At 52.4% G+C, this 22,440-nt stretch overlaps 2 protein-coding genes across 2 annotated transcripts in view; one reads left to right on the forward strand and one right to left on the reverse strand.

Moving 5' to 3' along the window:
- TRIM67 (tripartite motif containing 67) overlaps window positions 1-2,660 on the forward strand; it is a gene marked incomplete at its 5' end in the record, with an annotated part of 39,757 nt that extends 37,097 nt beyond the window's left edge. The window contains 2 exons of the mRNA XM_008594247.1: window positions 1,801-1,963; window positions 2,554-2,660. Of these exons, the coding sequence (XP_008592469.1) occupies window positions 1,801-1,963; window positions 2,554-2,619 (229 nt within the window). The remainder of the gene's footprint in view (window positions 1-1,800; window positions 1,964-2,553) is intronic.
- A 10,523-nt stretch (window positions 2,661-13,183) lies between these two features.
- Window positions 13,184-22,003, reverse strand: LOC103610001 (uncharacterized protein C1orf131-like; the record flags this gene model as incomplete). Its single annotated transcript, XM_008594246.1, has 6 exons — window positions 13,184-13,822; window positions 14,865-14,917; window positions 15,585-15,671; window positions 15,804-15,899; window positions 16,670-16,726; window positions 21,646-22,003. Coding segments are annotated over 6 exons (790 nt in total), but the record flags the coding sequence as incomplete, so codon positions are not given.
- Between the last annotated feature and the right edge of the window lie 437 nt (window positions 22,004-22,440).

Below are 22,440 nucleotides of genomic sequence, written 5' to 3' on the forward strand. Positions count from 1 at the left end.
AAGCCCCGCGGTGGGTGTGCTGTGGGGAGGCTCGGCTCGTGGTTTTCCTTCTGGTTCTGCTCCGTGCTCCTTTGCAACCGTCGACCTACACGTGAGTTGCTGCAGAGTGTTAGCGGGGGTGCCCCCAGGGCCGGTGTCCTCACAACAGTGGCCAGGACTCCACCGAGGGCTGATGTTGTCACCTTTGCCGATTGTCTGCCTGGAGTGGCCCCTGCCGCTGGCCTGGCCTCACGTGGGCTCTGAGCGCAGGCATCGCCCTCAGCAGGGCAGCCCGGCGTGCACACCTTGCACATGTCTGCCCAGGGCGCACGGCCTGGGAGTGGTGCTACCACAGTGGGCGCAGGAGACCCGTCCAGGAGGGGCAGGAGGCAGAGCGGGTTGGGCTCCTGCAGGCACTGTGGGTGCCTTGGTCTCTCCTCGCAGACACAAGGAGAGGCAGCGCGCCTCCCCAGGCTCCATAATCTTTCTGTCTCCCAGAGATTCTGTGCTGCACCTGTCCTGGGGAGGGGGTAAGGACGGGGGCACCCCCAAGGTCAGCACTGGCCAAGGAACCAGAAATGAAGTGTTGCAAGTCGGGGCTACCTGGAGCCACCTCCTCATGGTGGGGCCTCCTTCCAGGGCTGCCCAGCCAGGAGGGGTGAGAAGCCTCCAGGAGCTGACCCCACTGGGCCCCAGCTCGGGCTGCACCCTCCGCAGTGGGAGGCCCTGGCTCCTGCCACAGGGAAGCCAGGTCTGCTGTGGGCAGGGACTTGCCTGAGGGCCCTCAGGACCCCTCCCACCCGCCTTTTCACCTCCAGAGGCCTGGGGGAGGGGTAGGCCACTCTGACCCTCTGCCTGGCCCTGCCGGCCTCAGACTGGTCACTACCGCTGCCTGGGGGTCGGTGTCTGAACAGCACCAGCAGCAGGGTCTGGTGCCCGCTTCCACCTGCCGGTCCTGCCAGGTCCTCTCAGCCACCACTCCCCGCCCACCTCCTCTCCACCCCACCAGACACTCCAGCTCATGCCTCAGGGAAGAAAAACATGGTTTCCTGATCAGAGCCAGCAGCCAAGGTCCAGGCTGAGACTGTGGCCCTGAGCCGAGGGCGGGGAGGGTCTGCTGGACTCGGTCCCGGGGACCAGGCGGGGTCGGCCAAGGCCCCCTGGGGAGTCTCCTCACTTCGGGGTTCACCCCACCTGGTCTCACCATCCACGAAAGGCAATGCCCCCACTATACCAAGAGCTGCACCATCACATTCCCCAGGTCCCACTGCTGGGCACGGGAGATGGTGACCTGGGCAGAGGCCTTGATTCCAGGTTCAGCGTCCCTCCCCCAGCACGTGCTGCCTGTCAGGGTCTCGAAAGTGTTTCTGGGAAGAGGAGCTGAAACGGGGCGGGGTCTTCCCCAGTTTCCCGAAGGCCTGGGTGTCTGCATCACCATCGAGCTCTGCAGCCGCACCTGGCTAGAACAGAAAGGGCACTGTCGGTCCTTTTCCTTGGCGGGTGAAGGTGCCTTCCTACCCACGCTCACATGGCAGCCCTCACCCAGCACCTGCTTCCCTGCTGCGCGGTCCCAGCCACTGTCAGACAGAAGAAGTCGGATGGCCTGGCTCCCCCAGGGCACACCTTCACATGTGGCCTGCTAACGGGTGCGGGCACTGCAGGGGAAGGGTCACGGGCCCAGGAGCACAGCGCCCTGCCGCCACCCCGGGGCTGTGTTTTCCAGGTGGGGCGCTCCCAGCACCCTTTAGATCACTCTCCTGAGTTGTCAGCGACATCCGGGCTGGGAGTGGTGATGCATCTTCCTGGGGCTTGTCTTTCCAGGACAGAGGGTGGCGTGTGCAAGGGGGCCACGGTGGGCGTGCTGCTGGATCTGAACAAGCACACCCTCACCTTCTTCATCAATGGGCAGCAGCAGGGCCCCACGGCCTTCAGCCATGTGGACGGGGTCTTCATGCCGGCCCTCAGCCTCAACCGCAATGTGCAGGTACCACGCGCCCCCTCTGCACCTCCGGGCCAGAGCCAGGCCGGCTGCTCCCTGCTGCCCACCCACCGGCTCTGCAGCGCCCCTGGCACAGCAGCTACAAGGACGCTGGCCACAGTGACACCCAGACAGAGGGCTTGAGGCCGGCGCCTCACAGGCATCCCCTAGAGCTGTCCCTTCTGCGTGATAAGTGCCGACTCCTTCACTTGGAACAAGCAGTGCCCCCAGGCAGCCCCTTGGCTTAGGGACTGAGGGAGACAGAGACCAACAGAGCCCAGGGCAAGGGCAGGGGCAGGGGGTGCGATGGGAGTGAGATGGGAGCTGCCACTCTGCTCTCTGGCGGGGTCCAGATACGCCACCCTGAGAACCAGCGGGGCACCTGCTGCAGCCCAGCGGCCACCTGGCCTAGTTGGCTGCGTAATTCTCATTGAGAGGAAGAGGCGCAGACCCACCGTGCCATCCACGGCCTGCTCAGTGACACAGTGCAGCCCTGGCCACCGCAGGGATGGCCTCAAGGTGGCACAGGATGCAGCGTGTGGCACCGTGCTGTCCTGTGCTGCCCCCACCCTCAGTCACCCTGCCTTCTTTTTCAGGTCACCCTGCACACAGGATTGGAAGTGCCAACAAGCCTGGGGCGGCCAAAGCTGCCAGGTAACTAGCACGTGGCTGCGTCCCCACCATGGGCCTGCGACCTGCCACCAAGGCACTCACAGGCAGAAAGCCTGCTGTCCTCACGAGCTCCAGCAACCCCCTGGGCAGGATGAGCAGGTCACGGTGCCACCCAGCGGCCCCTGAACGCCATGGAGACACGTTTCCTTTGGGGTTGGAAGGGTCTGCAGGCCACATGGTGTGAATTGGCGTGTTTCACCTTCTCTCCACCTGGACGCTGCAGAGACTCACGGGGAAGGACCTTTCTCAAGGCAGTGAGGAAGCTCTCGGGGTCTATGTTTATGTTTCCTGCCATCTGTTCTCAGAGCGCTTCTTTTTTTGGAAAGAGAGGGGAAGGCAGACTTCGAGACTGGCCTCCTGAGCGCGGGGTCACGGAACTACGAGGTCATCCCATGAGAGTGTCACCCCCTGCCAGGACCCTGGTCCTGCTTCTGAGTCTCAAAGCTGCAGGTTCATGTCTTTGCTGGGAAGAGTCACCCTTGAGATTTTGGTCCTGGAGTCTTCAGTATGATCTGCCACTCGCAGGATGGATAGAGAGGGACATTAATCATCAGTGCTTGATTTCTGCCACCTGCTGAGCTGCTGAGAACCCCTTTAAATGGCTTCCTTAGGTTCTTCATTAATCGGCTGATTATGGTCTCTCCCTCTCCCTCATGCGCACACACACGCATGCACAAGCACACACAACAGTCTGCGAAAACTCACTCCCTCAGTTCTTAATTCTTAAACATAAATGAAAACACCAGAATTTTAATGACATGGTGACGAGTCTTCCCCTGGTGACTCTTTTCTGGAACTGGCTCCAGAACTTAACTAGAAATGTATGTGATTTGCTCTTCTGAGCGTGCCACATTCAGAGCTGTCAGCACCTAAGACGGGACACCCTGGGGAGCCTCTTACATGATCCATCCACCCGATTGTCATCGTGACATCACAGACACACACGCGAGGACAGCAGGAAGTGGACGGCAGCAGCGTGTGCCCGTCTCCAGCTGCCCACCGGGAGCCTGGATGTGCCAGGTCTCAAGTGCTAGGTGGGCTCTGGGGTGAAGTCCCCCTCCCTCCTGGGAATGCCAGACTTCTCCCTTGAGGTCGCACTGAGCCCCCACCTCGTGGAGACGGCCCCACCTGCTCCTGTCCCCAGGGTCCCTTTTCTCTGCCCCCTCCTCCAGCTCCACCTGGTGCAACCTTTCTCTCTCCTTCTTAAAAGAATATATTTTATCAAGTGTTTGATTTCTGAGGTTGAGGAGTCTGTTTGCTGGTTGGATTTTATACAACTTGCCCTGACATGGGCACCAACTGGGCCTCCTTGATCCTGCCTGCACGTTTGGACACCGCACCTGCTGTCTGATCCCCACTCTGCTCAGCAGGGTCCCACAGTCCTACCTCGAAGCTCACGCTCCTGGCCCACCAGGCTGCCCAGCCGGCCATCTCCACAATGTGGCCGGCCAGGCCAGCTGCCCGGCGTGGCCAGGAGCTGCTCGGTGCTGTGCTCAGCCTTCACCGCCAGGCCTTGGCAGCCCTGTGCTTCCTGGAAGTCCTGGTGTTGCCTCTTCATCCTGGTCTTTCCATCCCAGAGTTCCATCCAGGGCCCCCAAGGTGGTGCACAGACCCAGGCTGCTGCAGCTCTGCACAGCTGCGCCTCTGCTTCCACTTTCCTGCGGCTTTGTCCTTAGCCAGAGCTCTGGTGGCCTTGGCTTGGAGTGTGGGGAGGATCCCTGAAGACTGAGGACGCAGAGGAGCCACTGCCTTCCTGGCATTGGCAGGCACAGCTGCCATCAGCTTTGAGAAATGTCTCACTGCTTTTTGGAAAAGAGAGGCCAGTGCCCTGGGAGTGAGAGCAGGGCGGGCCGCCTGGCTGCAGCAGCTGCTCATGGGGGTCCGAGGGAAGGGCTGGGGGTCCCCAGAATCACCACAGCCAGGGTCACCAGGTGGCCTGGCTCTGCGGGGCTGTTGTCCATGCATGGAGCATGGAGTCGGGGCCACCTGGACTCGTCCACGTCCTCTGGGAGCTGGCACCCAGGTCAGAGGATGTGGAAAACGTGGGAGGAAAACGCCACAACTCCAGTGGTATCTATACGAAGAAAATTCCCAGAAGTCAGAGGAGCAGCCAGGACCCCTGCACCTGCACCGCAGCAGTGAGTGTGGAGCCAGCTGGGCAGGGCCTCCCTGTCCTGGCTCCTCTGGGAACTGTTGTAAAATGGCCCCCAGTGGGGGCAGCGATGGGTTGTCCCCACAGCCACCCCATCTGCCTGCACCACAAGACACATTTCAGGACAAGAACGGACCCGAGAGAGAAGAACTGGGCCACACCCCGCACTCGTGCTTTTGAAGGATCAGAAAAGCAAAGAAGGAACTTGTCGACTCCTCGTGGCCGGGAAGGCCCGGGATCCAGAGGAGAAAAGGACAGGCGGCCCATGGGATTCTCGTCAGATTCCCAATAGCTTCACAGCGTGGTGGCATTTTTGTACATAAAAAATGATACTGAGTGACGCATTTGCTGGGCCAGCTGAGGAACAACTCGGTGTCAATCGGTCACGCAGTTTCAGTGAGAAAGGAATTTGGGGGGTCTGAAGCGTCGAGCCCCACACTGTAAATAATGCCCTGTGCTGTGGTTCTGCAGACTATCCCCTGCTAGTGAGCAGGGCTGCTCAAAGCCTACGCCTTTCCTTTTAAAATTAGTCTCTGCTAAAAAACACCACTAGCAACCACTGCGTGGCGTCCCGGCTGCTGATCCAAAGCAGGGAGGGCCGCTCACACCCGCCTTCCCTCCTGATCTCTTTGGGGAAATGACGATTCCCACTAAAGAGGACGCCAGGAAGACTGACCCACAGGTAACCCGCCTAACCGCTGTAAAACTGTAGATAGTTCTAGGCTGCGTCTTCAGCCCTGCGTGCGGTTGAGGTTGCCACAGCACCCCTCACTGCCCAAGGCCCAGCGAGGCTGGGGAGGGCCCACCCTCCCCTCTGAGCCCTGCCCTGGCCCCCAGGTCCCCTGCCCCTGCCCCGCCAGAGCACTCTCAGGAAAGGGTCAGATTGCACGATCTACTTCTTCCAGGGATACTTGCATTGAAGCCCTAATTCTACTTGCAAGTGAAAGGCTTGTCCTGTGAAGGTGTGTTTCAGCGCCCACTGCAGGTCACTGCAGCCATGACGGGGGCAGTGGATAAGCCCCTCTGGGAGCTTGACCTGTGGACGCTGGGGTGATGTGGGGCTTCTCAACTTCCACTGATATCTTGGGTGGGTCCTGTGCACTGCAGTACACTTAGCAGCACCCCCCATCTCTGCCCACTCCCTGCCAGTAGCACCCCCAAGTTAGTTGTGAGCATAGAAGTATCTAGACACACGGCCAGGTGTCCCCGGGCCACCCTGGTTGAGGAGCACGAAGCTGTGCGAGTGTTTGTCTTGCAGAGTGGTTGTGTGGCGCCCACTTCGCTGTGGCAGAAAGCCTGAGCCACAGAGCCACCGCCCTCACCTTCGTGCCCAAGACCAGGGTTTCCTGTAGGTCTTCAGAGGGGCAGGCAGGGTGTCAGGGGACGAGCAGGAGCCAACCTGTCAGGCCTCACTTGTCACTCACCAAGGATGCCCCGGTCCCCACCCCATTCCTAGACAGAAAAACTCCAGACCTTCGATCTCCTTGGCCACATTTTATTGGAAGCCACAGGGACTTCTTTGTGGGCTTGTAGCCTTCAACTGGCTAAAACAATCTAATCAGATATTAGAAGATATTTGAGGTCTGTGCTGCTCCTGGGAAATTGCGGGACTTTTGTTTTGCAAGGGAGCCAACAGATCTATCCACGGACTGCACTCCCTGACAGTTCCACCTGCGAAGTGACGTGCTCCTGGCAGCTGTAGCTGTGGAGAGGCTGTAACAAGATAAGGGCAGGTTTGGGACAGGACGTAGTGACCTCAATCCTAGCCCTCAGACACTCACCTCTTTTGACCTGGCTCTGATACAGCTTCTTGGTATGGGTGGGGCAAACCTCTTAATCTCTGTGTGCCTCAGTATCCCCACCTGGAAATACTAACCTACCTCCTCTGGATTGTGAGGATTACAGAAAAAAGTGCAGCCTTTCATCTCTTGACATTCAGTGACCGAAGCCTGTGTGGTCACTTTCCAGAGTGTTCTCTGACATGGTGTCTTCCATCTAAGCCTCCTGGTGACCGGGGCGAATATGCATTGCATAGCTGCCTAGCCTTGAGGGGGTAAAATAGACATTTAAGACGGGTCTCCTGTGACCACAGAGAGTAACACCCCAAACGTCCCTGTTCCAGTCTTCATGGTGCTCTATTCCAGCGCTGCGAGCGGGCTACCCAGTGCCAAGCTTGTCGCTGGTCCTGTAGGATCTGTGTGCAGAAGCCCCTTACACCGGGAAAGACGTTCACCCAGCCTCTGGGTTAATCCTCTACGTAAACCCGTAACCTCTTTGGTTATGTAGGGGCAGGTGTCCAAGGGGACCCTCAACCCACAGCTTGTCTTGCTCGCCCCCACAGTCTCTGCATGGGAGTTGTTCCGGAAACCAGTGCACACGAGGGCGTGACATCCTGTGTGGGTCTAGGGCAGAGGGCTGGCTGGTGGCCCGCTGCTATCAGTGGCCACTGACTGCTGCGCATGCCTGGGGCCACTGTCAAGGAAAGGTCCTGGCTTTCTCCATGAATGATGCTCACTTCAGTCAGGAGTCGAGGCCTCCAGGGAAGCCTTGTCTGGAGGCGACACTGTGCCCCCAGGGGACACAGCTCATAACCTTGTCCTGGCGGAGGCCCGGGGTCTCATGGGTCAGCAAGGCAGGTGCCTGGACCAGGCCGGGCTGTCTTGGGGAGGCCGAACGCAGGCTTGGGTCTGGGAAGATGGCCCAGCACAGCTGGGGGGCAGGACCCCATCACGGTGACACAGCCAGGAAGGTCCTTCCCACCCCAGAGACGGGCCCTCCCGAGTGTCCTTGGCTTGAGGGGTGTTGGCTTAATGCTGGCAGAGGACGGAACAGAAACAAAAAGCTCCTGTCCACTCCGCCCACATTTCCCCCACCCGCCGCTGCCACCACGTCCTGTCACTGGCTCCGGCATTCGGCAGTGGCTCTTAGTCCTGTTACCGTTCACGTTCCACCAGAAACAGGGGGAGGGGGGTACGGAAAGCAACTTGTTTCTAATTTTTGTATTGCACCCACCGCGTTTGTATTTTTTGAATGGCAATCACTGTGTTTTCTGGTCTTCGGGGATTGGTTGAACTTTCTGTATTACCTTTTGGAAAACCTGAGTTTTACCACAGTCTTAAGCAGATTTGAAATAAATTCTTTTGACACTGCCAACGACTGAAAGACAAGGTGTGGTCTGAGTTACTGCCCAGCGGCCAGGTCTGCCTTTCTGTGGGCTGCACCGGGCGCTGCCAGGCAGCAGGGGAGATGCGGCTCTGCTCACTGTGCCCAAGGAGGCTTGAGGCGGTGGCATATGACCCTGAGTTACAAGACACCACTGCACACAGTGGGGAGGTCAGGGGACTCATTTTTGCAAGAGGCAGTGAGGCTGGAGACGTGTAACAGTTAACACAGGGTTAAGACAACGATCATGGATTCCCAGTGGAAACAGCTTTGGGGAGAACATCCTAACTGCTGTGCATTGAATTGTGTCCCCCAAAGTTACTAGTACTGGAGGCTTAATCCCCACTTACCTGTTGGGAAGGTGGGAAATCCAGTTATAGTTGTAGAAAGGTGGGGCCTTGAAGAGGTGATTGGATTGTAGGCCTGTGCCTAGTGCATGGATTCATAACAATGGTCAGGGGCGTGGTTCTGAGGGCTTTAAAAGGAGAGCACATGAGAGGTTAATCTCTCTCTGCTCCGCCATTTCAAAGTGTGACACCTGAATCCCCGTAGTCACCACCAGGACAGAGCCCTCACCAGACATGTTCTCTGGACTTTGAACTTCCCAGCCTCCAAAAGCGTAAAAAAAAAATTTCATTTTCTTACGAAGTAACCAGTTCCAAGTATTTTGCCATAAGTAACAGAAACAGACTCATACACTAACCCATGAGCATCAAGGAGGCTGCGCAGCCCCCCGACCACACAGATGAGACCAGATGTGTCTGAGCTGAACTCTCTGTCCCTGCCTGCCTCTTCCTCACGTCCTGGGCTGGGATGAGAGGACTGGGCTTTAATACCCACGATCAGCCATCCATGGACCATGGTTGCCCCGTGGAGGCCCATCTGGGGGGTGTTGCAGCGTCCACCACAGGCACCACTTGTGCCATGCAGGTCTGTGCTTCACCTATTTTGGGGAGAGCTCCTCCAGGGGCGGTTGAGGTGTGACAACAGTGGGAATGCCAGTGGGACAGACTTCGTCCCCTGCCACTGCGGCCAGCCTAGGAGCTGCAGCCAATGCCACTGTCTGCCCCTCTGCCATCCACCCTAGATCCGTTCACATCAGCCAGTGCCGCTGCTGACCTGGGCAGCTTACCTGTTGGCGTGATCCAGACCCTCATCCCTGGGGGGTCTGAGCCTCAACTCACGGGCGCTTCTCAGTCCACAGTTGCTGCCCTTGTCCAGTTAACATCAAAACTCCAGAGAGACAAAACCAGTGGGATGGATGGATGGACAGATAGACGAGAGGGGATTTATTAGGGAACTGGCTCATGTGATTGTAGGGGCTGAGAAGTCCATGACCGGCCGTCTGCAGGCTGAAGACCCTGAGATGCTGTAGTGTGGCTCAGGCCAGGTCCGAGAGCCTCAGAACCAGGGAGCTGGGGGCATAACGCAAAGGCCTGGGACCCAGGGGCCGCTGGTGCAAGTCCTGGAGCCCAAAGGCTGGAGAGCCTGGAACCCTGATGTCCAAGGGCAGGAGAAGAGGGTGTCCCAGCTCCAGGGGACAGAAACTCGCCTTTTCTCTGCCTTTTTTGTTCTCTCTGGGCCCCCAGCCGATGGGGTGGTGCCCAGCACATTGAGGGCAGATGTCCCCCTTCTCAGTCCATGGCCGCACACGCGAATCCTCTGCAAACACCCTCACAGGCGCACCCAGCAGCAAGGCTTTACTGGCTCTCAGGTGCTCCTTGTTCCAGTCATGTTGACACCTAAAACTCAACGTCACAGACAGTATAAAGATGCCCGAGTGAATGCAGGGTGCAAACAGATCCCCCTCCCCTCAGTGACAGCAGCCCTGACTCCTCCAACGGTCAGGCCAGGCACCCCTGCAAGGCAGCACCCTTAGCTAGAGGTTCAGTGGTTGCAGTGCTGTGTCCCCAGCTCCTGCTTTGGGAAGCAGGGTCTCTAAGTTCACAGGGCCAGGAGAGGCAGAGACAGGAATCCCAAGTCCCCCACGTGGGCCCTGGGCATGATGGCAGACAGCACATGTCTTCTGTTCATCGAGACACAGCAGCTGACAAATGCAGTGATATCAAGGTGGCTGAAGGTGTGTGCTGGCCCAGAAGGTGCCACCTGACCCTCATGTCAACTCTGAGTGGGCACTGCAGCTACACCTGCCACGGCCTCCCCCTTGCCCACCAGGCCAGCAGCTCTGTGCAGTGGGCCCCAGCCATGCACCCAGCCCAGTGCCCGCTTCACTGTCAGATGGGACATTGGTTGGAAGTGATGTCTGGTGGGACCACACACCAGGGGACAAACGCTTTGCCAGCCGTTGGGATGTTTCCTGCCAAGCTCCTATGAGCAGGAAAGGAGGATCTAGGACAGGAACAGGTGTCTGTTCCCATCAAAATGGTTGTCTTCCCCTTCCAGGGAGGAAGGGACCCCACGCAGCCAATGTGCCACCTGGAGGGGATGGCCCCTCTTCGGGGACTCAGCGTCGGCCTCTGTGGCCAGCAGGGTGAGTGTTTCGGCAGCTGCAGGGTGGGAATGTAACAGAGCTGCCATCTAGGCAGCCTTCTTCCTGCGCTGCCAGCTGGTCCCAGCTGTGTGCTGTGCTGGGCAGCACCACAGTGGGCCACGCGGGCGTCTGGGCTCTGGCACTCGGCCTGCCTGTGCTTGGCTCTGACCGGACCCAGTTCACAACGGGGCTTCTGTGCTCGTGGCCCCAGTGTCACTGCCCACAAAATGCCAGGACCTGGCTTTGCTTCAGAGGACAGGAACCCCTAAGATCCCAGGCTCAGTACCCAGGCTGCAGCAGGGTCCCTCCCCCATGACCCCGCTAGGGTCTCCTTACATGGGAACCTGATCGAGCCACCATCCCTCTCTGGGGACGTCCCTCACTGCCCGGCACACACACATTCCTCCTGGTGACTTCAAGACCCCTCACAACCTGATCTCCACACTCCTCGCATCCTGAGCTACGTGTTCCCCTTTCCCAAACCCGTCAGGTTCTCTCCCCTCTACCGCCATGCTCCCACCACGGTGTCAGCTGCCTGCTGGCAGGTCTGCCCACACCACCGGGTCCCGGCACAGGGCCCAGGTGTGCGACACAGACCCAGACAAACACACCAGACCCCACTTGGAGCTCCTCTCTTTCAGGAGCCTGTTGGGACCCTCTCAGACAAGCCCAGTCTGTCCAGGGCCGTTCACGTCCTCTAGCATCCTCCTATGTCGTCCCACATGCAGCTACGAGCCCAGCAGGGGACTCTCGTCACCTCTGCATCTCCTCACCTTGCACGCCCTCCGACCTGGTGGCCAGCAAGGGTCGTCTGGGGTAAACACGTCCACGAAGACACGCCTGAGAGCTCAGAAGAATGCTGAGCCTGTGCTTGACAGACAGGTGGGTTTGCAATGCTCAGGAGAAGGGCAGAAGTGGCCCCAGACTCTGAGAAGGTCCGTGACACGAGGGAGTCACAACTGAGCCTGCGAACAGGCAGGCTGCCTGTGCCGGGCATGTGGCAGGCCGTGCTGTGGCGTGGGGAGTTTGCTTCCCACAGGCCGACGACGTGGTAACAGGCAAGTGCCTCCTTGCACTGTGGGTGCAAATGAGACCATAAGTGACTGTGGTGAGCACATCCACTGTGTGACAACCGTGCTTTTCTACCTCCTAGCTGCTGTCACAGGGAACTCGGGCTCCACAGCCCCTCCAGGCAAGTGCAGTGTGTCCTAAGGCCTGGGTTCTGGAAGCATCCCTGTCCAGGCCCTGGCCAGCCGCCCTGCTAAGGTAACATGGGCTGCAGCACTACGAGACTTAGCCAAGCAGAGGCGTGCCCAGCTGGGGAGCAGCCCTGCAGAGGGCACGCGTCCCGTCACCGAGGCCCAGGGCCCACCCTTCTGTGGCTATGGCCAAATCTTCATCACGAACCTGTCTTCCTTTGCACCGTTGTTTTTTACTGTCGCTGCTCCACTGCTAACCTTCCTAGAGGAAACCGCATCGACAGGAAATAGAGAACATGGTCCTGAGCTTATCTTCAGTGCTTAAAGTACAAGGGTTTTTTTAAGCCCCTAAACCTGTTTCCAGAGCACCCAGTAGTCAGAAAACTGCTTAATATCTATGCAGTAAGTTTAAAAGTGAAACACAGACAAGCTTAGTCATTCCTAATTGGAATTTGCATGCTTTTCCAGAATGGGCTAGCCTGGGGCTGAGGTCAAGGCTGTCCCTGTGCTGCGCTCAGCTGTCCGCCAGGCTGGCTTGTGGGAGGCAGGGCTGCCTGGGTCCCTGGCTCTCTGCTGAAGACAGGGGTTAAACTAATCCAGAGCCCTAACAGGTGGCTTCTAGCTACTGAGATTTTTCCTTGTGCTTTCCGTCATGTTTGGGATCTTCTATAAGAAGTTACTCTTAAAAAGTGCCAAAATATGTATCCTAATGAATACTGCCTTTCAGAATAAACCTGGAAGACAAAATACTCATGCCAGCCTGCTGGCACTCTTCTAGCGTCTGCGAGGTCCTCGTGGGCACCGCCTGCAGTCAGCTTAGGGTCCCATAACAAAGTCAGCCATTTACACTGGCTTTTCTGACCAAAACTTTATTATTTACTAGGCTTAGATCTGAGTTTTTTGGAAATCACAAACTTTGAGAAGTTGTAGACGCTGTAAGCAGGATGGTAGCATTAAACATACACTTGCACAGGGCAAGGACAGCAGGTGGACGGAATGTGCCTCTCCCAGGCAGGGTGCAAGGCAGTCCCCAACCCCTCTGCTGGGGTTCACTTCTCATGAGCAGGTCAGCTCCCTGCCTCACAGCACAACACCACAGAACTTTCCCTTATATCCAAAACCTTGCCAGGATGCGTCATTAAGCACAGTCCCCGCCCAGCAATGCCCTCGGCATGGAGGCCCGGCTGCTGCACTTTGTGGGGCAGGTGCTTTCCTGCTCCACCATCTGGGCGGAAGCGAGTAGTGTGGGGATGTCTCATCTTCCCACATAAACCCTGCCATTCCCTGCAGTATGCAGAAGTGCCTAATAGGTGGCTCTTATAAGGGGTGACATTATAAATATGAACTTATAAATTTATCCTAATACGAAGGTACTTCAAAAGTCCGTGGAAAAAAAGAGTTAATACCAATTTTCCACGAGCTTTTTGAAGACCCCTTGTACTATGTATACATGTATAGTAGCCACGCAAGGTGATGATTTTGAAGGAGACATTGGAATGTTCTAAGACAGGAGTTAAAACATCCACTGTGTTGTTTAACAGCCACAGTCATACATACTAAGAAAGCTGGATTTTATTTATATAATTTCTTGTGAAGTAGATTTTACGCATGTGGTAGACTGAAAATTCAAACTGCTTTTCCACAAAGCAATTGATAAATTACCACACTCATAGTTTCTCATGATATAGTAATATTAAATCATTAAAAATGTTAAAAGGTAATTAAACGTTAATTACCAGCAGTTACAACACAGTAAAATTACTAAAAATGGTATTATGAGCAGATGCACCCAAGGCCGGTGACTGAATCCGCGGTGAAGTTTGCTGGAGAACATGGGAACACTTTCCAGTAGGTTCACCTCAATTCACGCTGCACTTGGCCCAACACGTTCAGCACCAGAGAAGAGACACTTCAGTAACCAGAAGTATTCTATCTGCTTGACTTTTTTTTCTAAAATGAAGCAGCAGCCTGTGAAACATCTAGAAGTCTTGCAGAGATCCGGTGTCAGCACAGCGGCTATCTCCCATTCCTCTTTACTTGATAAAGTTCTTCATTTAGCCACTCTGGAAGAATTTATTTTCTTGATATCAACTGGGCTCAGAATCAATGTCCCATTTTTGAATTTTCCAATCTGTCCCATCCGTCCACTTGACAAAATACTGGGAGCCGCCTTCTTTTTTTTGGATTTCCTACATTTAAAGTGAGATAAAGGTCTGTACGTAGTTAGGCTTTATAAAGCAGCACTGCAGCACCACCAACACGCCACCGCCACCACGGTCTGGCCTGCAAACTCCCAGCCCCTCCCATGCATGCCCCTGCTCCACCACGGCCCTCGCCTCCTGCCTCACGGCCTTTGCACTGGCTTCTTCTGCAGATCTTTCCAAGCTGTCCCCTCCTCTTTGCTCAGTTCTGACTCAGACGTCACCTCCTCAGAGTGACTTCCAGCTCACCCCAGTGATTTTCTCTCACGACACTCTATTTCAACTTCTTTATGGTACTTGCCAGTACCTGAAATCACCTTACTCATCTGTCTGTATGTTTTGGTTGTTTCCCTCACTACAGTGTGATCTCCTCGAGGGCAGGGATTGCTGCAGTGTGATCATTGCTGTATACTAATACCCAAGGCATCTGCATACCTCACACACAGTGGGCACTCGACAGACATACATCTCTGGCCGGACCAAATGGCCACGGTACAGCACATACCAGCAGAGCAGGAGTTCAAGAAAAAAGTCAAGACAAAAGGAGTCTACTTTGAAATAGCGATTCAAAGAGAAAGAAAAAAGCACTTGAACAAGAGTGAAGAAATGCAGAAAGCAACAAAGTCAGTGATCCATTATCCAAAATCATGGTGCGCTGCCTTGTGTGGCGTGTCAAAGAGCTGGTGACACAGACTCAGGCTGCACTGTTGCACTGGCAGGCGCTCTCAAGAGGGAACAGAAGCCCTTGCAGACAACATCAACCTCAGATTTTCCACTAGTCACTTGGGGTGGCTGTTCTTTGAAAACAGGAGATTGCAGAAGATTCCTAATTCAGTTCTGAGGCAGTTGCTCTATCCTGGGCAATTTACTACATCCTGTCTTCCCCTTACAGGCTCGATTAGGGTAAATGGGAGGGAGTGAAGCGCTTTAACAGCCTAGAAACACCACACACACTCAAGGTATCGTTTTCTGTATTAATCAATGGGTTTCTCCAGACGGCTCAGCTCTACCACCCGATGGCATCACTCACCTGTCTTCCTGCCTTTTCCTCTTCTTTTTCGTGAAAATATCTGTCTCCTGGGCCTGATTTCAGAATTTAAGATAATATGTGTCACTAACAAACAATAGAGTAAAAAAAAAAAGGCAAGAGGTTTGTGACCAAAAGCCACTGAGACACCACTGATTCAGTACTTTTGTAAGCAGGCATATTAAACATAACAGTCTCCATATGGGCCAGCTGCCAAAAAAGCAAAAAATAAAGATAAACGTAACAGCCTCAAGATTTCACCCTAAAACCCTTTCAACAACGTGAAAGGCCACTCCAGGCAAGGCTGGAGGACAGAGGCCGGCTATTCGGCTGCAGGTGAAGAGACGGAGGTCACATCTGCTCCCCTCCTGGGTCTTCACGCGCCCCTGACCTCTATAAAACGTAACACGTAAAAAATGGCTGAGCACACAAAAAAGACCACAGTAGCCCGCGTTATCTGAACAGGAGTTTGCTATTTCAAAGCAAACCCCACAGGTGAACGTGCCACACTGCCTGGCTGGTACCACAAAATGCAAAGAAACAGAGACTCTGACGCTGTAACTCGTGTCTCGGCTGCTTTCCAAGCGGCGGCCTCCCGGCGCTCCTGCTATAGCCTGCGCCCCTCCCACGGCAGAACCCCCCCAGAGCCCCCCCAGGGGGGCAGAACCCTCCCCCTCCTGCCTTTCTGCTCTAACAGAATGCAGAGCAGACAGCCACACCTACCATTCTCTTTTCTGCTTCCTTTGCCGCCCTTTTTTGTTTGATTTGCTCCTGCAAGACCTTGTAATTCACACAACTGTTTTTGGGAGGCTGAAATGAAAAGGACAGGATGCGAATCGTCACTTTTATCCTGCAAACATTCCCCGGTCCCCCAGCCCTGACCCACTCTGGGCTCCCCATTCTGTGCCCTGTCTGGGAATGGAGGGCAGCAGCAGACCTCACCTTGGCACCCAGCATGATGGCACGCTCCTGTTCCAGGACCCTCTCCTTTCCTTTTCCATAACCCGTGATCCCAAACCGGTGGACTTCCAAACGAGCCTGTGGACACGAAGCAGAATCGGACCCAAGTGCACTCCAACAACTCCCCGGGACAAAACACACCCCGGGGGAATGCACCCCAGACATGCCATGACACCAGCACACAGCAGCGACAGCGCTGCCGGGGTGCAGCTGAAGAGCTCTGCAGAGCTCCTTCTACTGCGTGGCCATCACCTCGCCACATCTTTCTCCATCTGAGGTCAAGGATCACCTAACCACGAATCAGTGACAGAGCCAGCGTGCACCACGGAGCTCTACAGTACTTCAGATGCTCCTGAAAACAAGCCATTACCCATAGGCAGTCATTTCAAACATACCTACTCACACTCAGAAACCATTTATCACACCAGCCTCACACGCAGACCCACGTTTTTGGAACGAAGAGGAAAAACTCACCAACACCCACTCTTAGCAGTCGAATTACTTCCTCCTGTCTCTCCTCTTATGCATTTTTAAAGCCTTGTTACAAACACAGAACACACACCCCTGCTTTTCTCGCTTACCACTGCATCACTGGCATTGCAGTCACAAAAACGTTAGGTATTAAATGAGTGGATAATGTTCAGCTAAGTGAATGTAGTGTGATTTGCTTAGCTATTTCCCCAACCACTAGACATGTAAAATATTCTTCTTTTGGTATTATAAATAAGTGTTCTTTTATTATAAATATATCTTATAAGTTTATAATAAATTTTATATAAATATAATAAATTTATAAAATATTAGAAATAAATTAAATATAAGTAATTTAACAATCTCAAAGTACATACCTTTTCTAGGTTAAATTCTTGTACATCCACGTCTTTCTCAAGGACACCAATTTTCATCTGCAAAAAAAAAATTCTTATTTCGCTCATCTGTTACCATATCATTACAGTATCTATCACCAATAGAGCAGACATGCTTTAAAATCCTTGAAACTGACCGTCACACCCATTAGACTGGCTAATATAAAAAAAAAAAAAAGCAGAGAACAGTAAGTGTTGCCAAGGGAGCAGCAAAACTGCAGACATGGGACTGTGGCACTTGTGTTTAGCACAGGCAAGTAACTTAAGCTGTCCAGGCACGAAGCTCCTCTGTGAAGTGAAGACAGGTCCCAGGAGCCATGAGGACTGAGAGCCAATGACTGAGCTCATGAATGTACGCAATCACCCTCAGTGCACACCAAGCCCTTTGCTGCACGCTTAGAAGCAGCCTATGAGCAGGCAGTCCAGGCCATGGGATGCACAGGTCCCTTCTGACCCACAGGACACTGTGGTTGTCCTCACCACGTGCTTCCCATCCCTTTCTTCTCGAGGCCACAAGGGAGGCCCAGGTTCCTGAAGCAGGGCAGTGACTTGTGCTGAGACAGACAATGCCGGGAGCCTGCATCACTTTGGGCCACGCCTGGCACGCTCACTGCAGGACATCTCAGGACTTTTCTTGCTCGTGGGCAGCCTGGCACCTATTAAAGAGCGGGTTCACCCACTCGCTCCTCACATCACCAGGCCACCCCATATCAAACCCAGACCACTGCAACAAACTCCTAGCTCAGTCCCCTGCTGCCTCTTGCTACTGGCCACTGGGAGTCCAATCATCATGCGGGGGACAGAGTAATCTTTTTAAAGCATAAATCACTTTGACAGTTCCTCAGAACGCTAAACATACAGTAACCACAGGGCCCAGCAGTTTTACTATGAGGTATACATCCACGAAGAATGAAAATCCATGTGTATGCAAGAACTTGTACACAAATATTCATAGCAACATTGTTCATAAGAGCCAAAAAGTAGAAAACCCACGTGTCCATCAACCAAACGATAAATAAAATGTGGGACAGTCATACAACAGAATAGTACACAGCAATAAAAAGGAACAAAGCACTGATATGCGATACAACACGGATGCACCTTGAAAACATCACACTAAGTTAAAGAAGTCAGTCACAAAAGACTACAAATCACATGTGTATATGATTCAATTTATATGAAGTGTCCAGAATAGGCAAATCTATACTGACAGAAAGTAGATTAATGGTTTCCCAGGGCTGGGGTAGGGGAGGGAAAAGAAGATGGTGATTTGGGAATGGGGAATTGAATGCTAGTGGTTATAAAGTTTATTTGGGGGATGATGAGAAAGTTCTAATATTAGGTCGTGATGATTGTACAACTCTGTGAATATACTAAAAACCACTGAATTGTACGCTTTGAATGGGTGAATTTTATGGTATATGAATTATATCTCAACAAAGTTGTTTTAACAAAACCTGGTGGGATTTTGATTGAAACTGCATTGAAATTTAGCTTAATTTAGGAAGAATTACCATCTCTACAATAATAGGTCTTTATTTCCAAAAACATGGCTACCACAAAGAATACAGATGTTATAATCTGTTACAATCAAAGAACAATAATGTATCTAGTAAAAGTCAAATGTGGAGAAAAAATTCACACGCGTAAATCAGATCACCTTGTGCCCTGGCTTAAAATTCTTTGGTGCTTCCCACATACTTCAAACTAAAATCCAAAGGCTCTGCCACGGCGTACAAGCCCCAGCAAGGCTGCCCTCAGCCTGCCTCTCCCATCCACTCGCACCACTGTCCCCTTGTCCTGCTCCCGCTGCTCCTGCCAGCTCCTTGAACACACCGGGCGTTTGCAAAGCTGTTTTCCGCCTGCTGCATCGCTCCTCTGCCTCTCTCACCACTACTGTTAGCTACAGCATCTGCCTGAACGTCACCTCCTCAGGGCCATCCTGACCACACTACCTAGAGTAGGTTCTGCTTGTTACTCTAAGGACCCCATCTGTTTCCTAGGGTGTTTATAACTTTTTAATTCTGTTACTAACTCATATGAGATTTTGTGTGACTCCACTGGCAGACAGTACAGTACACTCCATGGGGACAAAAGACTGTATCTTGTTCACTGCTGTATCTCCAGGGTCTGGCAAATAGTTGGCACCCAATTATTTGTGGAGTAAGCAAACGAATGAGTAAGTGATCTCTTACCTACTATTTGCTGTCAAACTATAGTCACTACATTAAAAATAAGACACGATCAGGAAGTCCCTTTGTATATCAGACATTTGAAAGGCATAAAATGTTATATAAATGGTGGCCAAGTTCCCAGATAAACCCATGAAAACCTGTTTCAATGAACAATGCAGGTTAATCATAGACTTCATAGCAGAAGTCTCGCTTTCAGGAAATGAAAAGAAAGCCATCTCCTGGGTTCCCGCAGGGCCAGCAGGACTGCTGTCCAGCCCACACCACCTCTTCCTTTCTCAAGTATTGATTGATCGACAGAGGCTGTCTTCATTTTGTTAAATATATTGCCAATTTCGTGTGTCTGAACTGTCCTACAATGGCCTGTAAGCTTTTAAAGGACAAGACACAACTCTACTTTCCCACATTACACAAACTCTTAGCAGAGCCTTAGGCATAACTGCCTGCCTGCCCTCGCACCTGGCACGCCCTTACCCAGGATGTGCCATGATGACTAGCTTGACATTCATCTGTATTTATTTACAGGCTGTAATGTCAAATACTCTAGTCTTTTTATGGGTGTATGTGGTTTTACTGTGTCCATATTCTGTCTCCTTAGCCAGAAACGCTCACATTTTCAAAGGACACATTTTTTAAAAAGAAGGGCAGTGCGCCAGGACAACTGAAAACCGTCACTAAGGTGAGGATGTCCAAAAGACACAGAGCAAACTGAGGTTCCTGAGAAAAGCCAACCATGATGAAAAAGGCTCACGTGGAGCAGAGAGAAAAAGACGATCTGACAACGTGCCCCAGACATCTTATTATTAAGAGACCGAAATGTAGACTCATTCATGGACAACTTTTTTGTTCTTTCTATTAAAAGAAAACTTTCCGGGGCCGGCCCGTGGCTCACTCGGGAGAGTGCGGTGCTGATAACACCAAGGCCCCGGGTTCGGATCCTATATAGGGATGGCCGGTTCGCTCACTGGGTGAGCATGGTGTTGACAACACCAAGTCAAGGGTTGAGATCCCCTTACCGGTCATCTTTTAAAAAAAAAAAAAGAAAACTTTCCATTCCAGAAAGAGAGGAAACTGAAGTCCAAGACATTTGAGGAAACCAGGGAGGGTACCTAGATGCCTGTGATGGTTTAATTCTCCAAATGCAGAATTACACTGGCTAGCTTCCCACCCTTTCTATAGCATGACACACATAGAAAACACTAATATCTGTAGGGGACTCAGTGGTAACAGGAGATGGCCAGGCTGGGGGCTCTGACTGTCCCGGGGGCAGAGGGAATCCATTTCTTGGCCCACCTACAATGTTCCCAGTGCCCCACTATTTGGAGCATTTGGGAAGCTGACCTAGAATCCTAAAATAAAAGTAGATGGGATTACAGAATGCACCAATAATCTTTGCTGGTGAGCTTACTGTGAAGTGCTACCTGAATTATAGAAAAGATTACACAGATAACTTTTGAACTCATAAAAATGTAGACAACACTAGGCACTGGCATGTGTGTACACGTTCTAAAGAGCAACGCAAGCCAAACTATCTTTGCAGTGGCCGGGACTGTGGGCTCCAAAAAAGACATGTCCATTTCCTAATAATCGAAATCTGTGAATGTGACCTTATTTGCAAAAAGGGTATTTATAGCATAATTAAGGATCTCAATTGCCCAATGACAGGTGTGCTCATAAGAGAAAGGTAGAGGAAGTACGAGACTCCCACACAGAGGGATGAAAGCCTTGTAAAGACAGAGGCAGAGGTTGTAGTTATATGGCGATGTGCAAGGAACACCTGGAGCCACTTTCTGGTCAAAGAGGCAAGGAAGATTCTCCCACGGAACGCTTAGAGGGAGCACGGCCCTGCTAACACCTTGACTTTGGACTTCTGGCCTCCAAAATGTAGGAGAACATAATTCAGCTGTTTTAAATCACCAAGTTTGTGGTAATTCGTTACAGCAGCCTTAGAAACTAATACAATCCTCATTGCCTTATTCAATAGACAAAAGTTTATAGGACATGGAGAATGATACAGAAATGGGAATCTGGATTTTAGCAATAAATGTGATAAAGTCATTATGATATTCTTGTTTAAAAACAGAATAAAGTTTGGTGGAGCAAGCATACCTCCCTTGTGACTTTTGGGTCAGATTTACAAATGCGGTCTGAAAGAGACTGTTGTTCCAAAAAACTGAATTGCTTTTCCACCAGAATGTCAGTCCCTTGAGAACAGGGTTTCTGTATTTTGTTCACTGCTATCTACATCCTGTGCCTGGAAGAGTGGCTGGTACACAGCAGGAATGCCAGAAACAGCGGCCGAATGAGTGAGTGTTCTCTGAGCACCACCAAGCAGAAGGCTTATGAGTGGGAAAGGGTTAACTCAGCAGGCCTGGGTTTATCAAAATCTGCACATTCCCAAGGTTGTGTTTCCATGACTGGCCACTGGCTGACTCCTGAGAACTGAGCAATTCGAATGTTGTGTATTCAGGTTTTAGCATGCCTGAGGCCTGGAACCGCTGCTGAGCCAAGTCTGTGCACATAATTTATGCTAACAATTTGATTTACGGTGATGTCCTGCTTTTCTCTGGAAGCTTATTCCCCAGAGCTTGAATAATTAAGGTCTGTATGTCTACACGCCAAGTCCTGTATCCTGTAAGTCCTTTTAGCAAGTCCTCGGGCCTGAGGGTGGTCTTGGGGACCCCTGACACAGTCTATAAAGATATTCAACTAATACCACAGTACCCGGGGTTCCACCACGCACGTATAAACCAGCCAGCTTGTTACCTTTGTGTTCTCCTCTTCATCTGGCTTCGTTTTTCTCTTCGTGTTCCTGCTGTGATACTCTACCACCTCTACTTGCTCCTTGTTCTTCAGGGAAGAGGGCACTACTGCAGCGGCAGGGACCTCTGGTCCTGAAGGGGGACCGGTGGGGGCGAGGGCAGAAGCACAGTGCAGCTCTTCCTTCAGTTCCTTGAAGAAGGTGGATGCGCTCCTCCTCGGGCCTCTTACGAGAGAACCAGGCAGGGGAGCTGACGCCGCTGCCAAGGCCACTGCAGCCCCCACATCTTCCTTCTTGTTTTCCTTTTTCCTTCTGATCCTCTTCTGCTCTGCTTCATTTTCTCTCTCTCCTGTTTGTTCCAACACAAAAAAGAAAAATGAGTATTTTCAATTTTATCAATCACCAACATCGAATTTTAAGAATGCACTTGAGCACAGGCCGTGGCTATAAGCACCCAGAAGTACATACCAAAAATAAACTATTTGTTTTTCTTCAGATAGGGTGTGTTTGCACAATTTACAGAGTCTAATATTTATGTCGTTGACCGTTACTAGCACAATTACTTTAGTCCTCACTCAAAGCATTATCATGGCAACAGTCCCCAGAACTGGTCATCCCAACTGGCCCATGCTTTGTACTAAAAATGTCTGCCACTGCAGCCAGTGTTTCTTTTTAAAATTTTCTAAGGTTACAGGAACATGTAAGTCTTCTTAAGATTTCTTTCACAGTGAGAAATTAAGATGAACCTAAGAAAAATGGCTTAATTTAAGCATTTTCTAACTCCCCATACCTACTCTTGG

Source organism: Galeopterus variegatus, unplaced genomic scaffold (assembly GCF_000696425.1).
Source record: "Galeopterus variegatus unplaced genomic scaffold, G_variegatus-3.0.2 Scaffold10443, whole genome shotgun sequence".
Classification (NCBI taxonomy): domain Eukaryota; kingdom Metazoa; phylum Chordata; class Mammalia; order Dermoptera; family Cynocephalidae; genus Galeopterus; species Galeopterus variegatus.